The sequence below is a fragment of the Notolepis coatsorum genome (assembly GCF_963971535.1).
Source record: "Notolepis coatsorum genome assembly, chromosome: 8".
In the NCBI taxonomy this organism is placed as follows: Eukaryota; Metazoa; Chordata; class Actinopteri; order Aulopiformes; family Paralepididae; genus Notolepis; species Notolepis coatsorum.
Window position 1 is genome coordinate 63,289,649 of NC_140172.1, and position 17,479 is coordinate 63,307,127.

At 43.2% G+C, this 17,479-nt stretch overlaps 1 protein-coding gene across 2 annotated transcripts in view; it reads left to right on the forward strand.

The window, feature by feature from the left end:
* taf1 (TAF1 RNA polymerase II, TATA box binding protein (TBP)-associated factor) overlaps positions 1-17,479 on the forward strand; it is a 240,835-nt gene that overhangs the window by 57,127 nt on the left and 166,229 nt on the right. For both annotated transcript variants that reach the window (XM_084319907.1, XM_084319908.1), the window contains exons 2-4: positions 10,255-10,369; positions 16,134-16,254; positions 17,333-17,449. In XM_084319907.1, coding sequence (XP_084176033.1) covers positions 10,256-10,369; positions 16,134-16,254; positions 17,333-17,449 — 352 coding nt within the window. In that variant the 5' untranslated portion in view covers position 10,255. The remainder of the gene's footprint in view (positions 1-10,254; positions 10,370-16,133; positions 16,255-17,332; positions 17,450-17,479) is intronic.

Below are 17,479 nucleotides of genomic sequence, written 5' to 3' on the forward strand. Positions count from 1 at the left end.
TGAATAAATGAACTAAACACCACCAATATACTGTAGAAGGGGCTAGCCCATACATACAACGTTAAAGGGATGCGGACCAGAGAACCAGTCCCGCATTCATTCATAACATTCACAAACAGCACACCAGCCCCTAGACCTCAGCCCATTTACCCATGAAAAGGTAAACAAAGCCCCCCCGCAATACTCCCACAGTAGACACCGATTGACCGTCAGCATGAATGGTTAAGAGGAGGGAAGACTGTAGTGTAGACAGACATTCCCTCAGCGGGGAGACAAACATAAACAGTAGCCCAGCATAGCATAGCGTTAGCCGCGCGCTCCAGTGCAACGGGTAAAACAACAGCGTTTACCCAGACATCCTGCCCCTGGCGTCGATATACAACTCGGTTGTCTCCCGGGAAACTCGAGCAATATCACCAACATCAGCATTGTCATGCCTAGTGACATCCCACAGCGGAGAACATTAGAACAGTGACACAGCATTATAGCAGTAGTATTAGCAGCGCGCCCCAAGATCGCCTGGAAAACGTCCAACTCAGAGGGACGTTTACCCAAACATCCCGCCCCTGGCGCCGATATACAACTCAGTTGTCTAACAAAACAACAAGCAGCATTACTAACACCAGCGTTAATGCCTAGTGGCACAGATCCTACCTTGTGTGAGGTAGCTCGATAGCTACACCTCACACACCGTCCCTCTGTCTGCTGTCAACAAGACGAGGAGACCCCAGTATAGACTCGACGCTGAGATGCATCGAAATGCATCCAGCTGCAGAGTCGCAGAACCCATACGAGCGCCGGCAGAACATGCCGAAGATTCCAGGGGTTGGCAAATCTCCGGTAAACACTCAACATTGCGCAATTTCTCTAAACTTTTCATTACACTAGTTCACAGGGTGCAAGCATCCGCCATGATGGAAACGAAATAGAGGAAGGGCGAGTGGCGACCACGCCTAGTGCTTTATAGTACGTCACTAGGGCGGGGCCTGGCAGGTGCTGGGTGCATTTGTTTTATTCGTTGATGAAGTACAGTAGGTACTGGAGATGAGTTATATCTCGATGGCGAAGAGCAGGACGCGATTCGCCATTACGACTATATAACATAGCCTATCATTGTGTCTACACATTGTTTCCAATCTAGAAACACTGGTTAACAATATATTTCCAGCGGTAGAGTGGTTCGCTCTGAGCGCCGCCCACCCGCTGCATTGTTTTGGCAAAAGTTTGCGCACGTTTGTCATAAAGTGACATCATTCATTCTCAATGAATTAGCGAGAGTCCAGCTCGTTTAACGCTAAAGGAACGCTAACGGGATATTGAAGGACAGCCGGTAGGCTAGTAAAAGGAAATGAGAAGAAATCAAAATAAAAAATTTAAATATCAACCCCGCTCATCCATAACGAGCGAATATAGAACAAGTCATACCGCAAATGTCATACGTGGGGGATAAGTAGCAAGTAACCAAGTCACTGCATTGTTCAATAGTCTTGTAGGCTAGTCCCCAGTTGGCTCACAGTCAATATACTACACCTTACCGGCTAGGATGATTCCCTTTCATACCGCTGCACTCAGCTGGACCTTGAACAGGTTAGCAGCCCTCAGATAAACTAGCGAGCTAGCCAGCCAGCTTGCTCAGCGAGCTTCGGATGAAATCCATGGCTTTCTTCGGGTTGTCAAAGCGCCTGGATCCCTCGCCGGTGTCAATTCTGAGTGTGGCCGGGCGCTGCAGTGCAAATTTAACCTGCCGTTCATGTAGGGCTTTCTTGCAGTCTTTGAAGGCATCCCTCTTAGCCTGTGTGCCCCTGGAATAGTCAGGGAAAATCATGACTCGTTTTCCATTCCATCTCAGCTCTCCCTTCTCCTGCGAGGCGCTTAGGATCTTGTCTCTATCTCCCGAGCGAAAGAATCTTGCGATCAACGTGCGGCTTCTGCTTCGTATCTGTCTGTGTTTTTGTTTTAGTTTTTTTTTTGTGTTTTTTTCATCACGCTATGTTTTGTTTACAGCGTGTCATGTCTTTTTTTATTGTTTTTTGTCAAGAGCCCTGCGTTTGTCGACATGGTTAAAAATACTTCACTTAGTTGTCAGTATATCATCGGTCATTATTACTATTCTACACGCCCATGTCTGCTCAGAATAATAATAAACTGTGCCTCGCCACATGGAATGTAAATGGATTGGGTAATGTAATCAAGAGGAACAAGGTACTTTATAAATTGAAATCCTCCAGGTATGATATAATGTTTTTGCAGGAATGTCATTTGTCATTGGATGAATCAAAGCGCTTATGTAAGGGATGGGTGGGTCACGTGTTCTGCAGTGCCGGTACCAGTCAAAGTAGGGGAGTCATTATACTAGTGAACAAACAGCTGCAATTTAAATGTCTGAGAGAACTCAAAGATGAAGAAGGGAGGATTGTCATTATTTTGGCTGAGATTCAGGGGAAAGTATTTATCCTAGCCAATACATATGCTCCTAATGGGGATGTCCCAATGTTTTTTACTGACCTGGAATGTAAATTAAATGACATGGGTGACTATCCAATCATATGGGCAGGGGACTTGAATATTACTATGGATGCTGTTCTGGATAGAAGTACACCAACCACTGCTAGACCCCCCAGATCAACCTCCACAGTGGGAGGAATGTGTTCTGCCCTGGGGCTGGTAGATGCTTGGCGTACTCTAAATCCTAAGGGGAGGGACTATACTTTTTTTTCTTCGGTTCACGGTGTATTCTCAAGGCTTGATTATTTTTTTATCTCTAAAGATCTGCTCCCATCTACATTGGCCTGTTCAATTGGCAACATTATAGTGTCAGATCATGCAAGGGTGACCCTTGAGCTGCTCCCCATTGACCGTGCAAAGAGGTCCTCTAGATGGAGATTTAACTCATCTCTATTGCAGGATACAGACTTTAAAGCCATGCTGAAAAATCAGATTGATATGTATATAGAGACAAATGTTCCTTCCGCGCCATCAGCAGGGGTTGCTTGGGAAGCTCTGAAGGCTTTTGTGAGGGGTCACGTAATTCAATATGCATCATATAAGAAAAAGCAGAACGCCAAAAAAATGGGCGATTTAGAAAAAATGATGCTGGTTGCGGAGGGTCAGCTCAAACAAAAAATATCACCAAATAACTTAAGGCTTGTAACTCAATTAAAATATGAGTATAACTGTATCCTTTCACAGAAGGTCGAGTTTGGATTGTTTAGGGCCAGGCAGAATTACTTTGAATCGGGGGACAAAGCCGGGAAGTTGCTGGCCAGGTATATTAAACACAAGGAGTCATCATCCACTATTTCGGCTATTCAGGTACAGGGGGGAGCCGTCGTGACTAAGGCTAGCGATATTAACAATACTTTCAAAGAATACTACATGGGTCTTTACACTTCCTCTTCCAAGGCGACACAGCAGGAAATTCCTTTATTTTTTAGCGGGCTGGATCTCCCTACATTAGACGCGGCTCAACGTGAGTATTTAGACGCCCCAATAACAGAAGATGAAATAGCAGAGGTTATTAGGAAATTGCCGTCCGGTAAAGCGCCGGGGCCTGATGGTCTTACAGCTGAGTTCTTTAAATGCTTCTCAACAGAGTTGCCACCTCTACTGCAGAGTATGTATATTGAAGCTTTGGATAGAGGCTATTTACCCCCCACCCTATCACAGGCCTTGATATCTTTAATATTGAAAAAAGATAAGGAACCCTCCGAGTGCAAGAATTATCGTCCAATTTCCCTGATTTCCCAGGATGTAAAAGTGCTTTCCAAAATATTGGCAAACCGTTTGGATGGAGTAATATCCTCCCTGGTGCATCCTGACCAAGTTGGGTTTATTCGCAAAAGAAATTCGTCTGATAACGTCAGACGCCTTATCAATGTAATGTGGGCAGTCAGTAGCGATAATGAACCAACGGCCGCCATCTCACTGGACGCGGAAAAGGCGTTTGACAGCGTAGAATGGGAGTACTTATTTTCAACCCTGGAGGCGTTTGGTTTCGGTCAGACCTTTATAAAATGGGTGAAGTTGTTGTATAACCAACCGGAGGCAGCGGTGCAAACAAATGGGATAATCTCCTCATATTTCAAACTAGGCCGCGGGACACGCCAAGGGTCACCCCTTTCTCCTTTGCTCTTCTGTTTAGCGCTTGAGCCCCTGGCAGCAGCTATACGTAAGGACCCAAGTTTCCCTGGAGTTACAGTGGGGGGCACGGCCCAAAAACGTATGCTTTATGCAGATGACATTTTGCTTTTTGTTACAGACCCAGGCAATGCTGTACCCGCACTACTCAAGACAATAGATACGTTCTCAAGATTTTCAGGGTATAAGGTTAATTGGTCGAAGTCGGAGGCTCTTCCCCTAACGTCCTACTGCCCCAAATCACTATTTAAAGATGGCTCCTTTCAGTGGCCTGAAAAGGGTATTCGGTATCTAGGGATTCTTTTCCCCAAGCAAGTAAACGACATTGTTAGTGTCAACTTTGACCCACTACTAGGCAAAATCTCAGCGGATGTGGAGAGATGGGCTCCCCTTTTCTTGTCACTATGGGGCAAGGTTAATGTTCTTAAGATGAACTGCATTCCCAGAGTAAACTACCTCCTCCAGTCACTGCCGATAGCAATACCTAGCAAGTATTTTAAACAATTTGATAGAATATGCAACACATTCCTGTGGAACGGTAAAAGACCCAGGATGCGTATTGGTAAACTACAACAGCCTGTGGACAGAGGTGGCCTGGGTCTCCCCAAATTATTACTATATCATTATGCCTACAGTTTCAGACATATGACACAGTGGGCCCTGCCCCCTGAGAGAGCGCCTCCATGGTACATAATGGAGCAGTCGGTATACACACGGCTGCCCCCACTGTCGTATATTACAGCTAAATTACCACCAACTGCCCGAACTCACCCTATTATCTCTCACATACAGGCCGTATGGAAGAAGGTGTCTCGCATCTTTCATATCAACCCCCATTTAAGCCTGTCAGCAGGCTTATGGGCCAACCCAAAATTGTGTATATGCAGATGCCCCTTTATGTGGAAGGAATGGATAGACAAAGGCATCCTCACCCTGGGGGACCTCTATGAAGACGATGCATTAAAATCTTTTGAAAAACTGATTCAACAATATCAGCTGGCCAACAATCAATTTTGGAGATATTTACAATTGAGGCATCTTCTCATAGGTACATTTGGCTCGCCACAGACCCTCCCCCAGGGTACAGACCTGCTGAAAAAGATTTTGGCTATCTCTGGGTTGGGACATGAGGCCTCGGTCTACTATTCCATGTTTATCAACAGGGAGGGCAGTGGGATATCCTCTGCTCTCAAAATAGTCTGGGAAAAGGATCTAGGGGTCACATTTGAGCAAGAGGACTGGGATATAATCTCGGGGATCCCCAAACAGGTGTCCAGGGATATTAGAACAAGGCTAATACAATTCAAGATCTTCCACCGCATTTATTGGACCCCCTCTAAAATGTATAGACTGGGCCTGAAAGAGAACCCAGATTGCTGGAAATGTCACACAGGGGAGGGGGACCTAGTCCATGCACTCTGGTCATGTCCGAAAATCAGAGACTTCTGGAGTAACATACATGACTACATCACAGAGGTCACAGGGACGGAGTATGATTTCTGTTCTGGTTTATATATCCTGGGGGATCCCTGCAGTCTTAGCCATATCGCAAAGCCCCTAGCTGATTGGATACAGACTAGTATAATGATAGGCAAACAGATCATAATGAGAGGCTGGAAGGCACCAGAAGGCCCGTCATTCCGAGAGTGGAGTGGAGAACTGGGTAGGGTAGCTGCCTATGAGAAAATATCCTTTAGTTTAGGAGAGAAAGGAGACAAATATATTAGCAAATGGGGGAAATATTTGCAATTTCACTTACTATAAAAGGAGGAGGGGCACACTTGTCCAAGACAGCGACGATGCACATGTGTATAGAATACCTGACAAATGCACCATGTTTATGTAGACAAGAATGGCTCTATGTTTGAATGTAGATTTATTTTTTCGTTTGGTGTTTCCTTTCTGTTTTGGTACTACTTTCCATTATATTCTCGGCTTAGTCTAATTTATCTTTCTATTTTTTATTTTTTATTTTATTTTTTGTTATGGTAGAATTTTTCGTTTGTTTAGGTTTACTTATTCTAATGTCCTTATTTTTTATTTTTATTTTTTTTCTGTCTTCCCCCCCATATGGGGGGTATCAGTGTAACCTAGACGTTAGGGGTCCAGGTGTCTATGTTGTCCTTCAGGACTGACCCATGCTGATGCAAAATATGTCATTCATTGTATTGTCCTGAAGTACTGTGTGCAAAAAGAAAAAATATGCAATAAAGTATAAGTCATAAAAAAACAATATATTTCCAGGGGGTGCATGATAGTATCCGCTTTCCTACTCAACTAATTAGTAAAAATGTGATTATTTTGTATTGACGGCACAGATTTGCATAGGTAAATTACATAGAAACATGTGATCACTCTAGGGATAGTATTATTGTGATCTTTGACCCTCAAAACATGGGTCTTGTTCAGTTATCTGCAATATTGGCTGAGATATATGAAACTGATTATTTTGCGATGTTTTGATAATCGCGTCCAGGGTTTTTTCCGCTAGAAAATATTGGTGCCGGTCTCCGTGTCCTGCAAGATTTCAATCTCCCGGACAAATGGGAGAAATTCCGGTCAGAGTTTATTGAGCTTAAAAACAATTGATAGGCAGGCTATATAAAGAATGACATCCTCAAGGCATGTAGATTTGTAATATTTTAACTTAAAACTAGGCTACTTTTGCGTATAAGTCATTATATTCCAAATAAAATAAGTCCCGAGACTCCGTGCTGCTGCTGACTTGAAATCAAATACGTGTCTGTGGGCAGTCGGCCCGACATTAAACAGTCTGTTATAATCACATTTTTATGAGCTAACAAATTCCGTTATATTGGACATTTGTATTAATTATATCAAGCGAAGAACTGAGAAATTTGGCAGAGAGAGACGGCAACATTATCGTGGGGTTCAATGAAATATAAACGTTGCGTGATGACTATCTCCACCTCCCAACGAAGAACTAATCCCAATAGTATGCAACTGCAGAGCCGCAGAGCCAGCGGCGCTATCAGGTCCGGTCTGGGGACCGCTCAGCAGCGCCACCCACCCAATGGCTGAATTGGAGTATTGCACTGTGCGGGCACAACTGTGAGCTCTGCGGCTCTGCAGTTGCATGCTTCTCGCTAATCCAGCATCTAGCTCCCGCTGCCTAACCCAAATGAATCTCGACATCGCTTCACCAATAGTCGTTATCAGAACACTACACACATATCATAATGTTCAAAGCAAACTGTAGGGGTGGACGGTATAAACGGTATACGGTATAAACGGTATTAATTTGCTCTACGGTATGGATTTTGACTATACCGTTTAACCGGTAGAGCAGCTCTAAAATAGCAATGACGTCATGTAACCACAGCGCGACTATTTCAATCGCATTTGCCCCTAAAAATAGATAGAATTAGTCATAGATAATAGATATGTACAAACTGGAAAAAGTTATTTAGGAGGCTTCGCGCAGTGGGCGTGTCAACACGCAATTGTCATTTCATAATAAACACATATCACCGCGGCGCACAGCAAGTTTCAATTTCAGTTCCTGGCATTTTTAACCAGTGGAGAAAGGTAAGAGATTTCCCTATCGTTTTTCTTATATGAATTATTCTACGTTAATAAAACATACCTGGTGATCAACTACAGTTTGCTGTAAACATTACGATATGTGTGTAGTGTTATGATAACGACGGCAGCAGCGGGAGCCGGGAGGACGGCGTGCAGCAGTGGATTTGCGAATAGCATGCAGCTGCAGAGCCGCAGAGCCAGTGGCTCTTTCAGGTCTGGTCACAGGCCCGTCAAACAGCGCCCCCCCACCCAACGGCTGAATTGCCAATGGCTGAAATGAATGACCTGAAAGAGCCCCTGGCTCTGCGGCTCTGCAGCTACATATGCTTCTAGCAAAATCCAGCCCCGCTGTTTGCAATGGGAGCAGGAGTCTCGACTCGGGACTTATTTTATATGGAATATAATGACTTTATACGCAAAAGTAGCCTAGTTTTAAGTTAAAATATTATAAATCTACATGCCTTGAGGATGTCATTCTTTATATAGCCTGCCTATCAGGCAAAAAAAAATATTCTAACAGAAACACTGATACCGTGATATATACCGTTACCGTCTATGCTTCAAATTATACCGTGATATAAATTTTAGACCATACCGTCCACCCCTAGCAAACTGTAGTTGATCACCAGGTATGTTTTATTAACGTAGGTTGAATAATTCATATAAGAAAAACGATAGGGAAATCTCTCTTACCTTTCTCCACTGGTTAAAAATGCCAGGAACTGAAATTGAAACTTGCTGTGCGCGTGATATGATATAGGAACACACATCGTTGTCATTATTAGACCTGCTTGGTGAAGCAACAATGAAACAAATCTAACTATTTTAATACAATTCAGATTTCCCCGGTAAAAAAACTGTAATTACCGGACAACGGAAACCCTGATCGCATCATTAATTTGCATATAAATGATACATGGGCCACTCTGACAGATTTTTTTTAACATAGCCTATAATTTCTTTCACATTTTTTCCATTCTAGAAAGTCTGGTTAGAAGTATATTTGCATGATGATGATACCCCCCCTCTATCTACTAGACTAAAGGGGCATTGAGAACATAATAACTAACATTCTCAGTGAGAAAATTAAGAACAACTGTATTTCAGCTATGTACATTCAAACACTCTCTGAATGAACACTCTATCTCTCTCTCCCTCTCACACACACACTCCCTCTCTCATCTCCCTCTCGCACACTCTCTCTCTCTCCATCCCTCTCGCACTCTCTCTCTCTCTCTCTCTCTCTCTCTCGCTCACACATGCACAAAGTGTAACAGGCGAGGGATAATACAGTTAAACAAATAAATAAGTGTCTCTGTCTGTCTGTCAGATTCTCTCTCTCTCCCCCACTGTGTCTCTCTCTCCCCCCTCTCTCTCCTTCTCTCTTTCTCTCTCCCTCTATCTCCTTCCCTTTCTCTCTCTCCCTCTCTCCTTCCCTTTCTCTCTCCCTCTCTCTTCCCCCTCTCTCTCCCCCTCATTATGTCTCTCACACACACACACACACACACACACACACACACACACACACACACACACACACACACACACACACACTAGTTTTGCGCGGGCTGATCCATAGTGGGCGAGTGCCTGCGGTCAACCGCGGTCGTGATCAAACAAAAATATTTTTATTGTTTGCGGGTAATTTGCAGCCGGGTTAGTTAAAATAAAAGTTTAATTAACATAATATCGCAGATATCCTGCATCAAATCCCGACTCTTTCCAGAGGGATCTTCTTCCAATCAAATAAAGTCTAATCCGACAGCAGTAACAGCATAATGATGAATGAATAGTGATGTGGATGTAAATCAACAAAACACTTGTAGTCCATTTTAGAAGAGACGGAAGGCTTTGAGAAACGAGTGTTCAGTCACTCTGTGTAGTGTGTGGCTACTTACCAGCTTTCGCAATGTGGAGGCTGGCAGCCTGGCACGATACGAGGCTTCCTGTGATTTGGCTGTGGTTGTACAGCAGGATTGAATCGTGGACTTGCGCTTATTCAGTGCATCACGCTTTCTTGCGAAGAAATCTTCTGGTTAAAAAAATATTCTCCTCCACTATTCTCTTTCGAATATCTCACGTTTTGAGAAACTTTTAATCGCGACATCCCTCGGCTAGTCATCACTAGCTTGCTTGTAACGTTAGCTAATCGTGCATGCGCCACAGGTACTAGTGTCCGTCAGAAACAACGCCAGACTCTGAAACAAACATTTAATTTTTTTCTAAATCTAAAAACAACCAAATAAATGTACAACTTATTTTAAACCCCAATTTCAATTATCTCAAGCTTATTTTCATTCGTTGTAGTATTAGTATTTTGATTTTAAAGTTGGTTTTATGAAATTTTTGAAAAACATTGAGATTCGACCAGGGATCCCTCCTAGTACCAACAGCAGGGGGCCCAAGTACCACTAGTGGTACACGTACCACAGGTTGAGAACCACGGGTCTAAATACTTTTAACATTGGACCCATACTGACTAGTTAGTGTTTTGAACCCAATACTGTGGCTTTTGTCAACCACCTCTACACCTCTACTACATTATCATCTGGCATTGCTTTGTTGTTTCAGGATGTCGGACTCGGACAGTGATGAGGACCAAGACCGGCCCTTCTCTCTGACTGGCTTCCTGTTTGGAAACATCAATGAAGATGGCCAGCTGGAGGATGACAGCGTCCTAGACGATGTGAGTGTATCAAAGATCCTTTTTTTAATGATAACATTAAATGGTAGAATCACATTACTGAAAGGCATCATTACTACCGCCAAGCAGATTATGTTTTCACCCCTGTTTGCTTATTTGTCTGTGAACATATCTCAAAAAGTTGTAGCCAGTTTGTCATACAATTTGGCATAAAGGATTCTTATGCCATCCCAAAGAGGCCAGATAATTTAGTAAATGGCCATTGCATTCCAGCCTTAGGTTACTCAAATGTCGGTGTTGTAACAACACTGTTGTTGCTTTTAAGAGTGATGCATTGTGGGATAGCCTACATTTATGCTCTCACTTGGGTCTAGCTGTGAGAGGAAGGTTTTGGGAGTTTATTAGATTAGGCCTATATGTTACTATTATTAGATTAGGCCTATATGTTATTATTATTAGATTAAACCTATATGTTACTATTATTAGATTAGGCCTATATGTTATTATTATTAGATTAAACCTATATGTTACTATTATCAGATTAAGCCTATATGTTATTATTATTACATTAGGCCTATATGTTATTATTATTATTAAATTGGGCCTATATCTTATTATTATTAGAATAGGCCTATATGTTATTATAAAATTAGGCCTATATGTTATTATTATTAGATTAGCCCTATATGCAGTTATTATTATTAGATTTGGCCTGTATGTTATTATTATTAGATTAGGCCTATATGTTTTTAGTATTATTAGATTAGGTGTTATGTTAGTTATTAACACATTGACTGCCACACTTCTATCCATCAATGTATGATCACTGCCACCAGTCTAAGCCTATGGAGATGTTCACCTTCTTTGCAGGGCTATAACTTTTTAAATTGTATTGCTAAATTGACATTACTATGGCCCATTCAACATCGATTATCTATCGTTCAGGATGTAGGAACGTTATACTTTTTCATTCATAGATTCTTCCAAATATACTGTCTAGAATATAAGTGTTTTTATCATTTTCTGCAGTAATTCCTAGAACGTGAGTTATAGGCATAAACGCATATAGATTATCAACTGCTGTTTGTTGCAGATACACGCTATATAAAAAATTCCAGGGATCCCAGGGTTTCCGTTCGAATTTTTTTTTGCCGGCCTCAGTGTCCGGTAGATTTCAATCTACCGGTCAAATGAGAGAAATTCCGGTCAGAGTTTATTGAGCTTAAAAACAATTGATAGGCAAAAGAATGACAACAAAACAAAAGAATGACATCATCAAGGCATGTAGATTTATAATATTTTTACTTAAAACTAGGCTACTTTTGCGTATAGTCATTATATTCCAAATAAAATAAGTCCAGAGACTCCGTGCTGCTGCAGACTTTAAATCAAATAGGTGTCTGTGGGCAGTCGCCCGACATTAATAAACAGCAGTCTGTTATAATCACATTTTTATGAGCTAACGAATTCTGTTATATTGGACATTTGTATTAATTATATCAAGCGAAGAACTGAGAAATTTGGCAGAGAGAGACGGCAACATTATCGTGGGTTTGCGTGACGACTCTCTCTCTCTCCACCTCCCAATGACTTATTTGCGAGAGTATGTCGATGCAGAGCAGCAGATTCAGCTGTTTTCGGGCTCTTTTCTGGCTCTATCTGGGGACCGCTCAGCAGCGCCCCCCACCCAACAGCTGAATTGCCAATGGCTGAATTGGAGTACTGCACTGTGCCGCTGCTGCTCCGGCTCTGCAGCTGCACATGCACTCGCAAACCCAGCACTAAGCTCTCGCTGACAACGTCGTTGTCATTATTAGAAGCAACGATGAAACAAATGTAATGATTGTTTCGTTCATCGCATAGGCTATTTAATTTTAGCCTATTTTAATACAATTCAAATAATCAAATTGTGCTTAGAGGGAATTATTTTCACCGGACATTAAGACCGGAGAGATTAAATATGTTGGACTTCAACAGATTTTGCCGGTCAAATACCGGTAATTACCGGCTAACGGAAACGCTGCATGATCCTAAACGTTATGACTCATCATGCGCGGATGAACGGGGGGGGGGGGGGTCGTTTATAATTCCGTGATCGTCAGTAAATGCTTTATGTAGTATGGGTTGATTTATTGATCAGATGGTTTGTAAATAAAGAAATGTACAATCGCCTTGAAAATAACGTTACTGTCCTCTTACCGTTCGCCGATGAGACTGGAGGAAAAAGATCCCACTTATTTGACGTCGATCGACTAGATCCATTTCCGGTTTGTATGGCGCAATAAACGCCCAAATCATATCGATTATTGAGTTATGGCAGCGATCCATATACACGGATGTGTGTCTAGAGTTCCGCAACAATATGTGACTGCCGGACGGATTTCCCAGATGCACAGAGATCACCAGATCCATTTCCGGTTGTAACTCACCCGATCATCCACCAGGCGGCGGTATTGAAGCGTTGCACTGTTGTGCACAGTCCCACTGTCTCAGCAGAGGCTGGGTGGCGGAATTATGAATACCATGGCTAAAAAATGAAATATGATCTCAATAACGTCGTACGCCGTGGCTTGGCAGAATTCGCATGACCAGCAAACCCGTCGTACAACGTGATTGGCGGTCAATGTGTTAATAATAATAATAATAATAATAATAATAATAATAATAATGCATTTTATTTATAAGGCGCCTTTCAGGACACTCAAGGTCGCCGTACAACAATTTAAAAACAGTTCATTAACAATCACAATACATTTAAAAAATAAAATAAAATCAGACATACGCCTACCTAAACAGGTGGGTTTTGAGGTGGGTTTTGAATGGGATGATGGAGTCAATGTTCCTGATGTCGGGGGGGGGGAGTTCCAAAGGCGGGGGGCAGAGCAGCTGAAGGCTCTTGACCCCATGGTGGACAGACGGGCTGGGGGGACGGTCAGGTTGATGGAGGAGGCAGACCTGAGGGACCGGGTGGGAATGTTGATGTGGAGGAGGTCGGACAGGTATGGAGGGGCGAGGTTGTGGATGGCCTTAAATGTATGGAGGAGGATCTTGTAGTCTATGCAGTGTTTAATGGGAAGCCAGTGTAGTTGGCGTAGGACGGGGGTGATGTGACTGATGACAGGGGTTCTGGTTATTATAAGGGCAGCAGCGTTCTGAACCAGTTGGAGCTTATGGAGGAGTTTGTGGGGGAGACCAAAGAGAAGGGAGTTGCAATAATCCAAGCGGGAAGTGACGAGGGAGTGGACCAGGATTGCGGCGCTGTTGGGGGTGAGTGAAGGGCGGAGGCGGTTGATGTTGCGAAGGTGGAAGTAGGCGGACCGGATGGTGTTATTGATGTGGGAATGGAATGATAGGGTGCTGTCTAGGACGACACCCAGACTCTTGACCTGGGGGGAAGGGGAAACCAAGGAGTTGTCTATGGTAAGGGTGAAACTGGGGTGCTTGGTGAGTGTGGATTTGGAGCCAATGAGGACTACCTCTGTTTTATCACTGTTTTATTTGAGGAAATTTGAAGTGAACCAGGATTTGATTTCCTGTAAACAGGCATAGAGGGAAGAGGGAGGGAGGGTGGAAGTGGGTTTGGAGGAAACATAGAGCTGGGTGTCGTCCGCGTAACAGTGGAAATTGATGTTGTATTTACGGAGAATCAGACCAAGTGGGAGGAGGTAGATGATGAAGAGGATAGGGCCAAGGACAGAGCCCTGGGGAACACCGGAGGAGAGGGGGGATGGATGGGATGTGAATTATTTTAACTGAATGAACTGAGTACGACCTGAGAGATATGAGTGGAACCAGTCTAGGGATGTGTGGGAGATTCCAATGGAGGCTAGTCTGTTAAGGAGGGTGAAGTGAGATATGGTGTCAAATGCGGCGCTTAGATCGAGGAGGATGAGGATGGATAATAGTCCGGAGTCAGCTGCCATCAGGGGGTAATTTGTGATTTTGAGGAGGGCTGTTTCTGTGCTGTGACGGGGGCGAAAACCAGATTGGAACTCTTCATAGAGGTTATTGTTGGAAAGGTGAGCATGAATCTGAGAAGCCACTACCTTTTCCAGGATTTGAGAGAAATGGCAGGTTGGAGATGGGGCGGAGGTTATTGAAAATGTTGGGGTCTGAACCAGGTTTCTTTAAAATTGGTGTTACAGCAGCGGATTTGAGAGATGATGGGACAGAACCAGAGGTGAGGGAGGAATGGATGATTGCAGTTATAAGGGGCAGGAGAGAGGGGAGGGAAGCTATGACCAGGGAGGAGGGCAGGGGGTCAAGTTGGCAGGTGGATGGCTTGGATTTCCGGATGAGTTTTGATATATCGGCAGCAGAGGGGAGATGGAAGCAGGAGAAAGGTGCAGAGAGGGAGGGGTGTGGACGGAGCTAGGGGAGATGCACAACTGGACATGAGAGAGGTCAGTTGCTGGTGGATATTGGCTATTTTTAAATTGAAAAATTACATCAGGGAGTTACAATGATCAGTGGAGTAGAAGTGTGAGGGAAGGGAGTCAGGGGGGCAGAGTGAGTTGTTGACCACTGAGAACAGGGCCCTGGTGTTCCCAGCACCAGCAGTGATTTTGTCTGCAAAATATTGGGATTTGGCTGAGGAGAGGGAGTCTTTGTAGTGGAGGATATGGGTATGGTGCATCTGTTTGTGAACAATGAGTCCGGTTTTTCTGGAAAGCCGCTCCAGCTGACGTCCTTTGGCGTTCAGCAGACGTAGGTGAGGGGAGAACCAGGGGGCAGAGTGGGGGAATGAGACAGTCCTGGTTTTGAGGGGGGCAAGTGAGTCCAGCAGAGTTTGGAGACTGTCGTTGTAGTGGGAGACGAGCTGATCCGGGGTGCATGGGGGGATGGTGATGGGGAAACTGTCGATGCCTGTGGTGAGATCTGCTAAATTAATGTTTTTGATGTTGCGGAAGGACATAATACGTGACTGTTTGGTTTGGGATAGTGTCAGACTTAATTTAAATGAAACAAGCATGTGGTCAGAGATGGGGAGATCAACAGCAGAACAGTTGAGAGGGGTGACACCGGAGCAACAGACCAAGTCCAAAATATGACCTTTAGAATGGGTCGGGAAATCTATGTGTTGTTTGAGACCAAAACTGTCCAGGCAAGTGATGAAGTCCTTAGTGAGAGTATGATTCGTGTTGTCCATGTGAATATTTAAATCACCTAACAGAATTATGTTGGATGAGAGTGAACAGATGTGGGTGAGAAATGTGTTGAATTCATCAATGAAATCCTTGTTTGGTTTGGGTGGGCGGTAGATATTTACTAAAATAGTTGGTGTAGGTCCATTTAATTGCAGAGCTACAGACTCAAATGAATGAGACCTTCCAAGTCTCGCGGTAGATTAGCGCGAGACCTCCCCCTCTGCCGGTGAGACGGGGTTGGCAGGTGTAAAAAAACCCATTTGTTATTAGATAGAGGCCTATTTGTTAGTAATGTACTGTATGTTTTTACATTACTTGCCAAAAATGTGTTACTCCCTTACAATGTTATAACCAATAAAAAATATAATCATAATGATATATAATCACATAATGAGTAGAAATATGATCACGTTATGCTTCAAGTGATTTATTACATTATCAAAACTTTAACATTATTTGTTTTATTACATTTTCTCATTACACAATGCACATTAAGGTACATAGTTATTACATTATAAGTAATATAATGTAAGCCCTGACTGATGAGCAGATACTCCTCCTTGTTAAAACAACCGACAGGTGGTCAGATGCTCCCTAACCTCTCCTGTGTTGCTTTTATTTGTTCACCATTGTATGCTCTTGTCATTTCTTCCTCACAGGAGTCCAAGAAGCACCTGGCCGGTCTGGGCGCCCTGGGTCTGGGCTCCCTCATCACCGAGATCACCGCCAGCGAGGAGGAGGACCCTGAAGACAGAGACACCAGTAGCACAGACGCAGACGGTGAGGGGGGCGAACACTTGAATTGTTTGGAAATGCCGTGAGGGAGGTAAAGAGCCTTGCATCTCATGTGGATGGGTTGAGATAGGGGTGGGTGGTATGACGTTTGAACTGGTATACCGGTAGAAATCCCTGCCATGGTAGAGATTTTACTCTACCGGTAGAAGGCTATTTTTAGGCTCTTTGAATGTAAAAATATTTCAAATGTACTAATGTAACACACAAAGCTAGCGAACTGCACACTGCCATTAAAAGATAATAAACTAGTTTGTGGAAAAATACATGTCAAGAAGTTGGCCCATTATAAAAAGTGAGCATGATGCCACAACACAGACATTGCTAGCCGAGTAATTTTTCAGTGGCTGTATGTAAAAAAGAAATATATACAAAAAAATTAAAAAAAAAGCAGTAGAAGGACATTACAATTGATCATTTGCCTATACAAACAGTTGAGCGAACGGGAGTTAAGAATGTGTGAGCGTTTCACTCGCATTTATAAATGCGTGTGCAGTTGAATGACCTAAACTAACACTTACGTTTAATGTACATTTTGTCATAATATACAGATTACAGAATACTAATGGAAGAGCCCAGTAGAAACCTCATAGTTAACCCCTGGGAATAAATTGTTACCATCCCAGAGTCTTGTACTGCTCCTAAAGCATTTTTTATGATTATTATAAGAAAAACAAATATACCATTACCGGCTAAAATTCTAAATATACTGTGAGTTTTAGGCCATACCGCCCACCCCTATATTCCACTGAACGGGACTGAATGCAAAGTCACAGCCTGCTCTGGATATGTATTTGCAATTAGGCAAGACACATCAGTTACTTGTACTGTCAGCATTCAACTGTAGTGAAGTCTGAGGCATAACCTGTTTAGGTAAACATAGGGAGATACGTTTTAAAGGAGCACTTCACCCAGAAAATTATACTTTGTATATCAATTACTCACCCTGTGATATCTTGAATTCATGAAGATGTATTTTCTCCATAGTGCCCCCGTAGAATCCATGAAACGGTAGAAATACCTAGCTTGAGAGTTACGTTGTCCCCACTTTGTTTGTTTTCATCAGGTTGGGTGAAAAGCACGGAAGACGCGGTTGACTACTCTGACATCAGCGAGGTTGCAGAGGATGAGACCAAGAAGTACCGGCAGGCCATGGGGACTCTGCAGCCCACCAGGAACACAGGTACCACTCTTACTGTTTATTCAGGGTATC